A 13,817-nucleotide genomic window follows, 5' to 3' on the forward strand; every position below is an offset into this window, starting at 1 on the left:
TGGCTCTTCATCAAATGGCACTCTGGCTTCTTTCTGTGCTGCAGATTCTACCCAACTTTGAGGCCTGGTTCAGTGCCATCCCTTCTGGGAAGTGAGCCCTGACAGCCCCCTTGGAGAATTAATCACACCTTCCTTTGCACATCCCTGGCACTGTCATCATGCCCTGGTCATTGCATCTTCCAAACTTTGCCCAACACACTAAGAGCCAAGGGGTAGAAAATGGAGCCCTGCGCACATTGACCCCTTACAGCTAAGCACAGAACAAGCCCTCAATGCATGTCCCCTGAAATGAAGACTCCTTGTGAATCTCACTGTGATTACTTCACTCCTTTTGCCTTCTGGCACCCCATTTCAAGGCACTTACAAATTTCCAGATCCATCATATGTTGCAATATTTGTCCCCACCCAAGTCATTATCTATAGTGCTGGCATTTAGCTACCTTTGCAAGCTCTGAAAGAACAAGATTCTTTACTAATTTCTCATAGTCTCCCATAACCTACCTAGAGGAGCTGCTTAAGGGCTTGAAATCTTACATCCTCCCCAACAGTTACCTGTGATGGGCTGCTGCCAGGGTCTACCAAGTTCTGGCATGCCATCTGGATGGCCTGGTTAGCCCTGGCAAACTGGATGGGGTCCACTAGGCCCTGGTGGCCTGCCTGGCTGTTTGGATCCGAGATGCCAACCAAGTATGCAGCCTAGAAAGGGAAGAGAAAAACCACAGCTCAGGCTCCATGCTCCCAGGTGAGCCTGTAGGGGATGATGGTCCGCACTATATATGCTGCTGTCACACTCAGGCACTCCTTAGTTCAAACTGGTCAAGGTAATCTCATGCCGCTCACCAATAAGGGTGCAGTAATGAACAGGTTTATGCCAGCTTGACATGCCAGCAGGAGTTTATCACAAGCTCATGGAACAAAGTCTCCTTATTCTTAGGAGAGAGCCTCAAGAAATTCTTCTTTGGGGGCATGGATAAGGATGGAAGCAGCCCTGACTACTCTGGCAGCTGTCTTGTGATCACGAGGCTGCCCAGCCTCAGAATGAAGCTGACTCTTTGGCTGGCAGACAGGAGAGGCAGAAAACAGTGGGTGCATGCAGACCAATGGCGTGGAGCTGCTGGGTCAGCCAACTTTGGAGCCTGCCCTGTCCTAGGGTTCCTCATCTCATAGCTTACTGAAGCATGTCCTTATTGCTTAGGTCAGTATTTTCAATAGCAGAAGGGATCTTAATTTTGTAATTGAGTAAGATGGCCCAGAAAAAAACAACAACAAAAAAGACAGCATTTGGTTCCCAAGAGGACAAGAGGGCACAAAGGAAGGCCTTCTCTTTGCAATTCCGTTTAGATGTGTCAGCCAAATAAAAGAGAAAAAATGAATCTGTGCACAGGAATTTTATCTTATTTCATTTCCCCTGAGATCGGAGGGGAAGGATGAAGGTAGAGAATTTCATCCCCTAAACTAGTAATGTTTCTCTGTGGTTCAGTAAAATCTTCTAAGTTCAAGGTATAATTGTCAAAAGATGAACCCGTTAAAGTAGATGCTGACATCTTTGAAGCTTCTGTCACAGGAGGTCAATCATCACTGAAAATACATAGGATAGTCAAAGAAGGGCAAGGAATGTGCCAAATCATCTCTCTGCATGATGGCATCTAATTTTTTTCTCTCTCTGATCCTAAAAAGAGCATGACATAACAGTTTTGCATTTCTAAAGCCTCAGCAAATTTAAATTATTTAGTGCTTATTTTTCTACCCCAAACAATTCATCTATAATAAAAACTTTTAAAACAATTGAAAAGTTGGCCTCTGAACCTATATGCTGGGTCTGTACTGAGTCTCACCATGCTCCCCAGCCTGGCCCATGGCTGCTCTGCTCCTGGGGGGTAACTGGCTCATGTTTTGTGTAAATGCCCCAGCCAGCACAGAAGCCACTGTCTTTCCCATGGTACTTGGAGAAAGAGGTGCAGCTGGAGTTGCCCCGCACCTCCCACAGGGATCTGGCACAGGGCACATGGCTGTATCAGGACCAGCCCCTTACCTGGGCTGCGGCCTCTGTCAGTCCACAGAGAGCCTTGGATGCAATCCCCACACATTCCCCAAAGGCAGGGAGGTCCCCGGTCTTGGCATTCTGTGAAATCCCTGCCATCGATTCACCGAGAACCTGCAAAACAAACGGCCAGCAACATTCTCTATCCAGCATTGCCTCAAACCAAGGGGTAAAGGAGGCTACACTCCAACTTTAACATTCAAGGCAACTTAATTTGGAACATTTGACATTTTCTCCTTTATTTGTATTAAGAAGAGATGGAAGAGAATTACATCATTTCCATTCCACAAAGAGATATGTACAATGAAAGTATAACCCCAAAGTTATCTATATTCCAAGGAGTTACAGTTAATATACACAGACTATAGAGTACAGTCTATAAAAGGCAACTCAAAGGTGAATGGTCTAAACTGAGAACTAGTTCCTAGAATATAAAAATCATATCCACCGAGCTGTAGGTGAGGTCATAAACAGAAAGCAGGAGACTCAGCCTTCCAGATGTCATTTGTCTAGTTACTGACAATAAAATTTAAACACAGATCTTTGTTAAGTATGTTTCCTGAAAACTATAAGAATTTTGCCTTATTTTGAAAATCGCTGGCATGGTGTATTCTTTCTTCAGAGTTCTTTACAATTTAACAGCTAAAAGAGATTTTAGTGTTCAGAATCCAACCCAGAGTGATCACGCATCCTGTACAAGGTCACAGTGAAGGTCGCATGGGCAAGTACAGGGTGCACGATGTGAATCTGATGTTCCCTCACTATGTCCCAGGAGGGCTGGTCATATTTTCCTGGGCAACAATGATGGAACTGAAGCATGTCTTACCCTTTGGAGAGACTATGGTATTGCCAGGTCTAGAACCCAAAGCAGAGACCATTTGTCAATAAGCCACCTTGGAAAGGAATAAATTTCCTAAAATTGCTTAGATATACAAATTAATCCAGTTTACATAAGGACTTGCAAAAAAAAAAAAGAAGAAGGTAGAGGGTAGTTTTATGTACACTATTTCTCCCTCCCTCCTAAGCTCACATTCCTCTTTAAGAAGGAACCATTTCTTTAGATCTGAGTGTGTACACATCCTTCCCTTAGACAATCATAATTCCATAAAAGGTACTGGATGAGGATATTCTAGTTTTAGCCTAAATCAAACTGAGTCCTTCTGACACTACCAATACAGATGTTTCCCCGCTAGAATAAAAGTAACCATGTTCCAGCTACAAAGCCAGATTGCAACAACTCAACATCCATTCATCTCCCTTACATTTCATTTTCACCTTCTGATGAAGGTGAAATTTTCACATTCTCAAAAGACATTGGTATGATTACTACAGAGGAGTGTTTCTCAACAGTTTGTTTGTTTGTTTTTCATTATTGTTCCACTAAGGAGCCATTAAAAAATTTTTTTTTCCTAATCAAATACCAAAGAACAAGATTTTGCTGAGTAAGGTTAAGATAAGAGCAGGGTAACGAGCCATTATATTATCTTAAATTTTTTCAACACCTCTCCAATGTCCTACCAAAACAAAACAATTTCACCCTCCTTGAGAATGCATGCCATGAACAGATTGCAAAAGAACACACAGGAGGAGCCCATGTAAGTCAAGTCACTGAAGGACTTTCCAAATCAGTTCCAGTGTAGAAAATACACGATTTGACTCACAATAAGACCCAGTTGTGGAAAAAAGAGAGGAAAGGGTTCTCAAAGTATGGTTCCTGGACCATAGGGGCAGGACCTGGGAGATAGTCAGAAATGTAGAATCTCAGCTTCATCTCACATCTACTGAAACAGAAACTTGGGGGTAGGCAATCTGTATTTAATAAGCCCTCCAGGTGATTCTGATGCATCCTCAAGTTTGAGAAGCTCCTGAGCAAAGGGCTCCATAAGGCTTCATGCTACATGTGGCTAGCCCTGCAGACCAGCCATGGGCAGATGCACATAAGGCACGTCTAAACTTCTCCCCACTTTGATGAGCAATGCTAACTTCTGACTTATGGTACAGACAGTCTTACCTTGGAGTTTTCCATCACACTCTCAATGCAGTCAAAATAGGAGAGGTCACTAACAGGTTCATTAGGATTGTCCAACATCCCCTTCACAGTCTACAGAAGAACAACACAACATAAAAAGCAAGCAAACGTCATACAGCAAAAGAAATGCAACATCAACTACCAACTATCAACTTTCCCTCCATATGTTAAGTTTCTGGTCATAATCACTTTTACTCAGATTTTTGAGAATTTAGATCATGACATCATGACTTCAAATTTCCTGTTAGCAACACAATGCTCATTATAGGGGAGCGGGCCTCCGGTTAGCTTTGCCAGAGATGAGAATCTCTTGTTTTCAGTTTTAAAGGAGAAGAAACAAGGTAAACACAGAAGGATGGCATTTAAAACAGATTAGAACATTACTATAAGGCAATACATGCATGGTCAATTAGCACAATTTCTCTGCAGGATAATTCTAAGGAGTTTAAATTTCAAAAGGCCATTCATTCATTTCTTCATGACTAGTAAGAACCCTCAGTTTTTCCAATTTTGGAACATTTTAATGGGAAGGCATGAAAGAAGGTAATTCCCCCAAACTGCCCATTGCAATGGTTCATTTGTTTTTAATTTAAACAGTATAGAAAATATTTATTGTTGTTTAGGTCCTCATCAAGGAAATAAATGGGTGTAGGGGCCTGGCTCTCTGTCTCTAAGCCACTGAAAACCACGGCTAGCTCAGTCATGGCACTGTAATGACCTTTGATCACCACTTGTAAGGGACTTTTCCTGGGGATGCAGCCATTTATCCTCCTCCCCAGGGAGTGAGAATGTACATTAGGGCCCAGCAATCTTTGGGACACAGCCAACAAAAAGACAGTCATTTGAGTTACAAAGGCTGGTGGGGGGCTGGGAGATAAGGAAGGGGAACTGCTGAGCTGTTAAAAATGGGAGGGAAAGAGGGCAGTGTAAGGAATGAGCTCATTTCATTCAAGAACCTCCTCCCACTCCTTGGATAATCAAAATTGTTTTAGTAACAGCAATCCTAAAATAGTCATATTTTTCGAACAAGGATATCAATAAGGGATGGAGTATTGGCACCTAGGCCAACAGAGCTCATTTAGATCCACAGCCTACATATTTATATTTGCAAATGTGAACAGAGCAGAATAGGGCAGTAATTCAGCCAATGTAAGAAATATTCTCAACTGTTTTCAGAAGGCTTCGGTCCTGTAATAACAATCCCCTTCTCACTTCCAGCTGTGCACAATGGCCTAGTGCCAGTACCAGGGCCTCAATCAAATGCTCCAGGAGCTGCAGTGGGTATTCCCACCATGCCAGACACATGCTGATTTATCCAGAAATGGAAGGTACCTTGGGACAATCAACCCACATCTACTGAGATACCCATCTGGCACCTCAATATAACCTGCATTGGTTAGGACTGCAGGTTAGGACATACAAGTAGGTACACTGATTTTATGTTTACCCACACACACATTCTATGGGGATACATAACTTTTCAAGCATAAATAACATGAGTATGAGTATAAAATGAAAAGCACCCACACTGTGTTCTGGGCCCTTAGGGGACCCACAGCCACCTTGACTGTGTAAGTAGTATTAGTCCTAGGATTCCTCTTACATATCCCCTATATGGTACAGATACAATATATGGGAAAATCATTTTTACTCAAAAGCACACCTATCCCAGCCTCTAGCTCTCTCCCCATTGTTCCAGAACAATCTCTCCAATATTTTTTAGGTAAAAATTGCTGATCTTCAGCCTACACCCAACATCACAGGCCTCTTCCTGTTTGAAATAAAGAATCCTTTAACAAAATACATCTTCTCCTGCTGGAAAAATGAGAAGCAGGAACGATAATCCCAACTAAATGTAGTTTATCTTCAGTTTCTTTCCACTTGGATTGGAACTTTGGCCTTAACAACCTCCGAGGAAAGCTAAAAGGCAAGGACAAAGAAGAGAAAACTAGCCCTATAGGGAAAGAACAGACACAGACAAAGAGAGACAGACACACAGACATAGACACTCCCTCTCTCAAGTCCTCAGCAGCCTTCCCAGGGACCCAGGGACCTACCTCGAGCTCCCGCAGGGCATTATCGCACTCTTTCTGGCCCGGGGCTTGTTGGGTACACAGAGTGATGAGTTGATTGATGCTCTCTGTCACAGCTCTGTGACAGAAACAGAATTTTTTTTTTTTAAAGATCAACAGTAATTTCCCCTACAATGCTTTGCAGGCTCACCAGAAATACAATTAATTCACTATTTTGGCTCGGGTCCCCAGGAGAACTCTTCCACAGAGGCCCTATACAACCAAAAATAAACCATACCCAGGGAAGACAGAGAAACTCTACCTTGCCTCTGGATAATTCATTTGCTAGACCTGGAAGGGGTCCTAATACCGTTGACCTTTGAACAACATGGGTTTGCAGTGTGCAAATCTGCTTATAGGTGGGTTTTTTTTTTTTTTTTCCAGTAAAAATCACAGCAGTGTGTCTACCTCTCCTTTCTCCCCTTCCAACTCTTCCACCTCTGCCACCTCTCAGACAGCAAAATGAACCCCTCTTCCTCCGCTGCCTACTCAATGTGACAGGGATGAGGATGAAGACCTTTATGATGATCCACTTCCACTTAGTGAAAAGTACATTTTCTCCTCCTTATCATTTTGTTAGTAGCTCAACTTATGGCAAGAATATAGTACTTAATATATTAACATACAACATACAAACTATGTGTTAACTGTTTATGGTATCAGCAAGGCTTCCAGTCAACAGTAGGCTGTTGGTAAAGTTTAGGGAAGCAAAAGCTATACACGAATTTTTGACTGTGCAGGGGTCAGTGCCCCTAACCTTTGCATTGGTCAAGGGTCAACTGTAGTTCTCCTAAGAAAGCTAATACATTCATAAGAAAGAATTTGCAACAAGCAAATAGACCGTATTAGCACTATTTAAGACCCTTCATCAGCAGCCCCCAAGGAACAAGACAACCTGAACAATTTGGAATATTTTGTACATTTTTTTTTTTTTTTTTTTTTGGAGACGCAGTCTCACTCTGTCACCCAGGCTGGAGTGCAGTGGCCGGATCTCAGCTCACTACAAGCTCCGCCTCCCGGGTATACGCCATTCTCCTGCCTCAGCCTCCCTAGTAGCTGGGACTACAGGCGCCCGCCACCTCGCCCAGCTAGTTTTTTTGGTATTTTTTAGTAGAGACGGGGTTTCACCGCGTTAGCCAGGATGATCTCGATCTCCTGACCTCGTGATCCGCCCGTCTCGGCCTCCCAAAGTGCTGGGATTACAGGCTTGAGCCACCACGCCCGACCTTTTGTACATTTTTTAACACATAGACATAAAGTGAACTGTGCCTATGATTGTAAAATTTCTTCCTTCCATTAAATTCTATGTGATTGACTGGTTCCTAAAAGCGACCACAAAATTATTCATTAAAATAGCTATTTTCTTTGTTAACATTAACAGAAATAAACTAGGGACTCTTATACGACTTTACTTGTTTCTGTTCTTAGAACATAAGAGGTAGCCCAGATTTTTCTACATTGACAAGCACTCTGTCCCTCCTGGGCAGCCCCTGTTTAATTTGTCTGAGCTAATGACATGGATAATTTTGAAAGTCATGGCCATTTGTAGTTAACTTTTTATAAAGTATAAGATATGGGTCATAGTTCTTTCAAAAATTGTTTTGCATATGTAAGCCCAATAGTTCCAGCCCCATTTGTTGAAAAAGACAATCTTTTCCCCATTGATTTGTGTTGCACTGATCTACATGGTCAATGTTTTGTCAATACCACACTGTTTTAATGACTAGCTTTATACTCTTAAAATTGAAAACCCATGCATTTTATAAATGAAAAATCTGAGATAAATCCCAAAAAGGATGCTACAAATAAGCAGTAGAAATAAGACTTAAACTCATGCCTTTCTAACTCCAAAACCAAATACATAGTTCTTTTCTGCAGTGTCATAAATGGTCCACACTTCTGGCAGGGCCCCGAATTCTACTCAGTTTCTAACCACTGCAGCTTTGGCAAGTTAAACAAAAATAAAATAGGCACATATTGCTGTTAATCACCAACACTAATATAAAAGATGCCTCATTTTATTAGTTAAATTGGCTTTGCAGCTTCCCACAGAATATCAAATTAGACAGAAAATGATGTTGCCAATGTACAAAAGTAAGCGGCTTAATTATTTGATGAGGAGATACTGCTTTCAATTTTAAATTGAGCTAGGGTGATAGGAAAAATTCTAAAATAGTTTTCGTAAGATTGACTCTGGTGATTCATTTATTTAGGGACCACTATTTAATTAAGGTGTCATTGGGAAACACCGTGCTCTCCATGGTGCAAAGCAAAACAAGAATAAGGAGACAGCCGGACAATCCCTAGTTCCAAGGACTGTGGAGGGGTGTAGTCCTCAATGTGCGCATTTCAAGTACCCCCTGGGGAGACCAGCACCCTGTTCTACGTGGTGGTGGCTTTGAGACACACTTCTGAGACAGGCTGGCATATATCAACATCATAATGGCATGATCGTTTGGTGCTATTTCCACATATCACAGAAGCTTTCTATTTAGCTTAATTCTCTCTGTGTTTCCTGTTCATCTGTGTTTTTAAAAAACCGTGTTACTATATAAAAGTTTCTTCCATTAAAAACTAAGTGTTTATAACTGGTGAATCCAGAGGATATACGGCTGTGGGAAAGCTGCCAGTTTTCCTCATCTCTTAAATTTTTCTGTAGATGTCAAGTTTTTTCAAATAAAAACTTGGGACAAAAACCAACAGACTAAGGGTTTGTGGTTGGGTAATCCACAAAAGTCACAGCCCAGCATCGCGTGTCTAAGTGAGATGCTTGGGTAATACTGATCCAAAACTAAGAAGCATTATTTAGCTATCACAAATTTCCATAACTCATTTTACAGTCGGGATTAAACAGCTAAATAAGTGCTAAGTGGTCCAGAGGCAAACGGTTATGTAAATTTGACAATGAAAAATGATATTTATGTTTTAAACCCCAGCAGTTATTTATGAGCAGAGAATATAGAGGAACCCAAATATGCAACAATAAAGGATTAAATAAATACACAGCACACAACAGAATCCTGGGGACCCATTAAAAGTCAGTGGTGTAGCATATTACTAATGTCACAGATGAATATATGTGTTACATGATTAAGGAAAATAAAATTTACAAAATAACATAAATAGAATGGGCCTACCACTCTAAAAATAAACATATATATGCATAGAAAATGATGGAATGACATACATTAAAATGTGAGGCGACTTTATGTTATTTTGAAAGAAAAACTTTCAATAAATCTACCCCCCATTAGAAATTAAACAATTTACATTATCCTAAGAAATATGGCCAAAATTAGAAGGGTCTCTGTTCTTTGTAAATCCAAATAGGTCTGAAGTATAGTTACTTTTATTTTTTTTTTACAATCTTTTTTTAATGATCAAAGCTACATAAGTTCATTTTGAAAAATACAAAAAAGCTAAATAACCATAATGCTACCTTCCAGAAACAGTGTTTTCATCTAGGCTTATCTATCTACTCTCAGTTTCTAAAAAATTGGGATCTACAACTTCAATGGTTAAAAAGGGTTAAGGTAAAAAATTCTTTAGTGTTCAGAGATGCTGAATTGATTCAACTAGTGGGAGAGCTCTGGCTGGAAGTTTCAAGTAGATACAGAATTGGGGAGGAGTGTGAGAAGAATCAGCCGCTTTGTGCTTTTGATTACCTATTTGCACAAGTCACCCAGTCAGGAGCTTAGAGGGTAAAAAGCAGCAGCAGATATCTCTCTTCCTGCCTCCAGGGAAGAGGCACCTGGGAAAGGAGGAAAGAGCAAATCGAAATTGACCTAGCTGTATTCCCAGGGTCCTGTTGTGTCAAGGCACAGATATTAAAAAATAACCTAGGCTGGGCGCGGTGGCTCACGCCTAGAATCCCAGCACTTTGGGAGGCCGAGGTGAGTGGATCACTAGGTCAGGAGTTTGAGACCAGCCTGGCCAACATGGTGAAACCCCATCTCTACTAAAAATACAAAAATTAGAGGCTGGGCGTGGTGGCTCATGCCTGTAATCCCAGCACTTTGGGAGGACAAGGCAGGTAGATCTTGAGGTCTGGAGTTCAAGACCAGACTGGCCAAGATGGTGACCTCATCTCTACTAAAGATACAAAAAATTAGCCAGGCGTGGTGGCAGGCGCCTGTAATCCCAGCTACTCAGGAGACTGAGGCAGGAGAATTGCTTGAACTCGGAGGGCGGAGGTTGCAGTGAGCCAAGATCGCATCACTGCACTCCAGCCTGGGCAACAGAGTAAGACTCCATCTAAAAAAAAAAAAAAAAATTAGCTGGGCATGGTGGCATGGGCCTGTAATCTCAGTTACTTGAGAGGGTGAGCCAGGAGAATCGCTTGAACCCGGAAGGCGGAGGTTGCAGTGAGTTGAGATTGTGCCACTGCACTCCAGTCTGGGCAATGGAGCGAAATTCCAACTCAAAAATAAATAAATAAATAAATAAAAATATAAACATAATAATAATCATCTAGCTAGGCATGGTGGTTTGTGCCTATAATCCCAGCTACTCTGGAGGTTGTGGTCAGGAGTTCGAGACCAGGCTGAGCAACACGGCAAGACTCCCTCTCTTTAAAAAAAAAAAAAAAAAAAAAAAATATATATATATATATATATATATATATATATATTTAAAAATAACAAAAATAATCATTTATATCTCTCTAGGATGGCAAGGTGTTTGCAATCTAATTGAAAAGGCAAGACAATGAGAAGACAAGGTACAAAGAAGTCGGATGAAAGAAAGCAGTACCAGGGCGGACACCTGGCAGGGCATGATAGATGGCTGAGCCAGGGAGCAGATAAATGCAGGGACTCACAGGGAGCTAGAAGGAAATGAAAACCTCAGCTGTGGGGCGCGGAGTCTGCCTGAAAGGGAGGGTTCGATGTAGACTGAAGCAATTGGAAGTCAGGGCTGAGTGAGATCCTGATTTGGATGGAGGGAAGGAAACATTCTATGTAAGACCCACAGAGAGCAAAGGTCTCTTGTATACCTTTCTGTTTACGGAGCAGATGCACTCTTCTCGTTTGTGCTGCTTGCTGGACCATCCGTCTTCACAGTCTTTGGGGACAGAAGGAGCCCTGCCCAGCAAGAACCTCAGACCAAAGGGGGGCCAGGGGCACAGGCGCTACCTGCGAGTTCCCAGGGAGCACCCTCTGTGGACTGGAAAGCAGCTGAAACCTGGCCCCGGGGTCTGATGCTGGCCGCTGTGGGCCTAAAGCCTTCTCAGTTCTGGAGTCCTTCTGGCCAGGATGACTGGTGGTGAGCAGTGATTCAGGGAAGGTGCTCAGAGGTAGGATACCCCCTTCCTTTTGGCAACTGCAAGCTAGCTTTCTATTTCCTTGACTAAGTTTAGGGAGCACCTGCCCAGCCCCTGGTTGGGGAAAAAGGCTGACAAACGGGTGACAAAGGGTCTCCAGCTTCACCTGACTTGTCAGAGAAGAGCCAGAACCCAATCAGTTACATGGGAAGAAAATGAACAAGCCAGGCACTAAATAGCAAATGACTTCCTCTCCCCTAGGCATCCAAAACCAAGGGGCTAGGTAGGGTCCCCAAAACCCCCAAAATTCCACCCAGGCTCAGAGGCACAATTAAGAACAGAGGAACAAGACATTCTCTACTTTTTTCTCCAGAAGCAAACCTTTTCTTCCCAAATAAAGAAGGACCACAGCCACCACAAATAATAAGGGGTTTGAGACTGTTAACACAGGAGTGGAACAGGGCTGAGTTGGTCCAGGCCTGGGCCCTCGCAGTGGCATTTCTAGGGACTTTGAGGATACACGCAGGAAGGACAGGCAGGACCTGACAGTCTCAAGAACAAGGAGGACAGAGGACTGAAGACTGAGACTATGATGATCAGATCCCTTCCGCCCAGCTTCCTGTGCACTTTTATGCAGGACTGTTCTAGGCCCAGATGAAATGAGGGGAGCACGTGCTGAGTCCTGCCTAACTCCACCAGGGCCACATCCCTGTCTTATTCACAGTGTGCACTCAGCACTGGGCCTCGCCCACATTAGGTCTGTGATGAAAATCTATGTAATGAAGACATGAATGAGTAAGACAATGAATGAATGAACCCCAGCCTGGCAGAGCTTTGTGTCCCAAGAGGAGCCTGCCTGATCCTCTTGACCTGGCTGGAGTTTCTGCTGAGAAACAGCCCCAGGGAGCAGAAGCTTGCCAAAACGCGCCAAGAAACCAAGGAGAATGTGCCAGCGTTTTCTTGCAACAGTTCCATCCTGAGACAATCATTTTCACATGATGATTTTTAAGTGCTTACTTGGCTATGAAACCACCAGGCTGGGAATTCTCTGTCAACTCCTAAAAGCCTGCACAGAAAGGCAAAGAAAGCTTTTTTTTCCCTTTTCCCCATGTCCTTTCTTCCAAGCCACCACCAGGGGGCCTGCGGCTATACACAGAGCCGTACACCAGCAATATTCTTTCCGGGTCTGTTTCCTTCTATAGCTGGCTTTCAAAAGGGCAATTTATACATTCCCCCTCCTTCTCACAATTTAGGAGAGTGAAGACATTCCAAGTTGGAAACTGTAATTTTGAAATGATGCAAAAAATTGAAGATAATGAAAAACATCTGAGTTCAGATACCTGGAAATGTCAGTTGCCTTATCCAAAGGCTCTTTGTAGGAAAAAAAGGAATGATCAAGAGGGGGTTTTCTATCAGAAACAGCTGCTCAACAAAACAGACATCACCCCCAACCCCACCTCTCAACTCTCCCACCATCGAGGGAGGTCACTTATTTACTAGAATAGTCACTAACAAAGCATGAGATGGGGAGATGGGAAGGTAATTTTCCAATCCTCTAGTGGCTCTAGCTATTGTTTGCAGTTAAAATGTACCTTCCAGGAATAAATGAAGAAACTCGAGGGTTTGCAAGCAAACTGCTCTGACAGTGTCTAACCCTTTAAACACACACACACACACACACACACACACACACACACACACACACACACACACCCCACTACAAGCCGAGAAGGGAGGAAGGGCAGGTTTGGACCACGAGTACCATGAGATCTCATGTGCTGAGAGCTAAAGATAGTTTTGGGATGATGCAGTTCACACCCCCACTTTGCAGACAGGAAAGTTTTGACAGGCTGAGCAACCTGACCAATGCGACTGAGTTAGTCAAGTAGTAAAAAGCTTGGAATATAATTCAGGTCTCGTGATGTCAACAATTTAAAAAACAGCCATTGAGCTCCCAGGGGAGATATAAAGTCACACACACACACACACACACACACACACACACACACACACAAGTAAATTTTAAAAACCAAGTTTAAAAAAAGCAGAATCAAAGCTATGCTTTTCAAAAATCACGAATCTGCACATTTTGAAAAGGCTTCCAATTACTTTCTATCCCCTAATAGTCCTGCTTTTAATCTCTCTCCACTGTCAGCTTTCTTCTATATAATGTGATGTTAAATAATGCTAAGAAAACATGCCTGCACCACCACAGAATCATGACCACCCTACTCTCTGGGTTCAGGAAAATGAAAGAGGAGCAGCTGACATGAGAACCCCTTGGGCTGTCACTGCAGTACTCCACATACCACATTCAACCACTAGTTACTGAACTAACTTGTGGCCCTGGAGCAGAAACTGTACTGTTTTACCCACTTCCCTGTGTGAAACCAACAGGAAAGAAGGACACCAGAA

At 42.7% G+C, this 13,817-nt stretch overlaps 1 protein-coding gene across 3 annotated transcripts in view; it reads right to left on the reverse strand.

Annotated features, from left to right (window-relative positions):
• Positions 1 to 13,817, reverse strand: part of TLN2 (talin 2) — a 461,407-nt gene that overhangs the window by 88,272 nt on the left and 359,318 nt on the right. For all 3 annotated transcript variants that reach the window (XM_030931227.1, XM_010374223.2, XM_030931226.1), the window contains 4 exons: positions 6,128 to 6,221; positions 4,053 to 4,142; positions 2,033 to 2,155; positions 553 to 696 (listed from right to left, as the gene is read on the reverse strand). In XM_030931227.1, the coding sequence (XP_030787087.1) occupies positions 553 to 696; positions 2,033 to 2,155; positions 4,053 to 4,142; positions 6,128 to 6,221 (451 nt within the window). The remainder of the gene's footprint in view (positions 1 to 552; positions 697 to 2,032; positions 2,156 to 4,052; positions 4,143 to 6,127; positions 6,222 to 13,817) is intronic.

This window comes from Rhinopithecus roxellana, chromosome 5, assembly GCF_007565055.1.
Source record: "Rhinopithecus roxellana isolate Shanxi Qingling chromosome 5, ASM756505v1, whole genome shotgun sequence".
NCBI lineage: Eukaryota > Metazoa > Chordata > Mammalia > Primates > Cercopithecidae > Rhinopithecus > Rhinopithecus roxellana.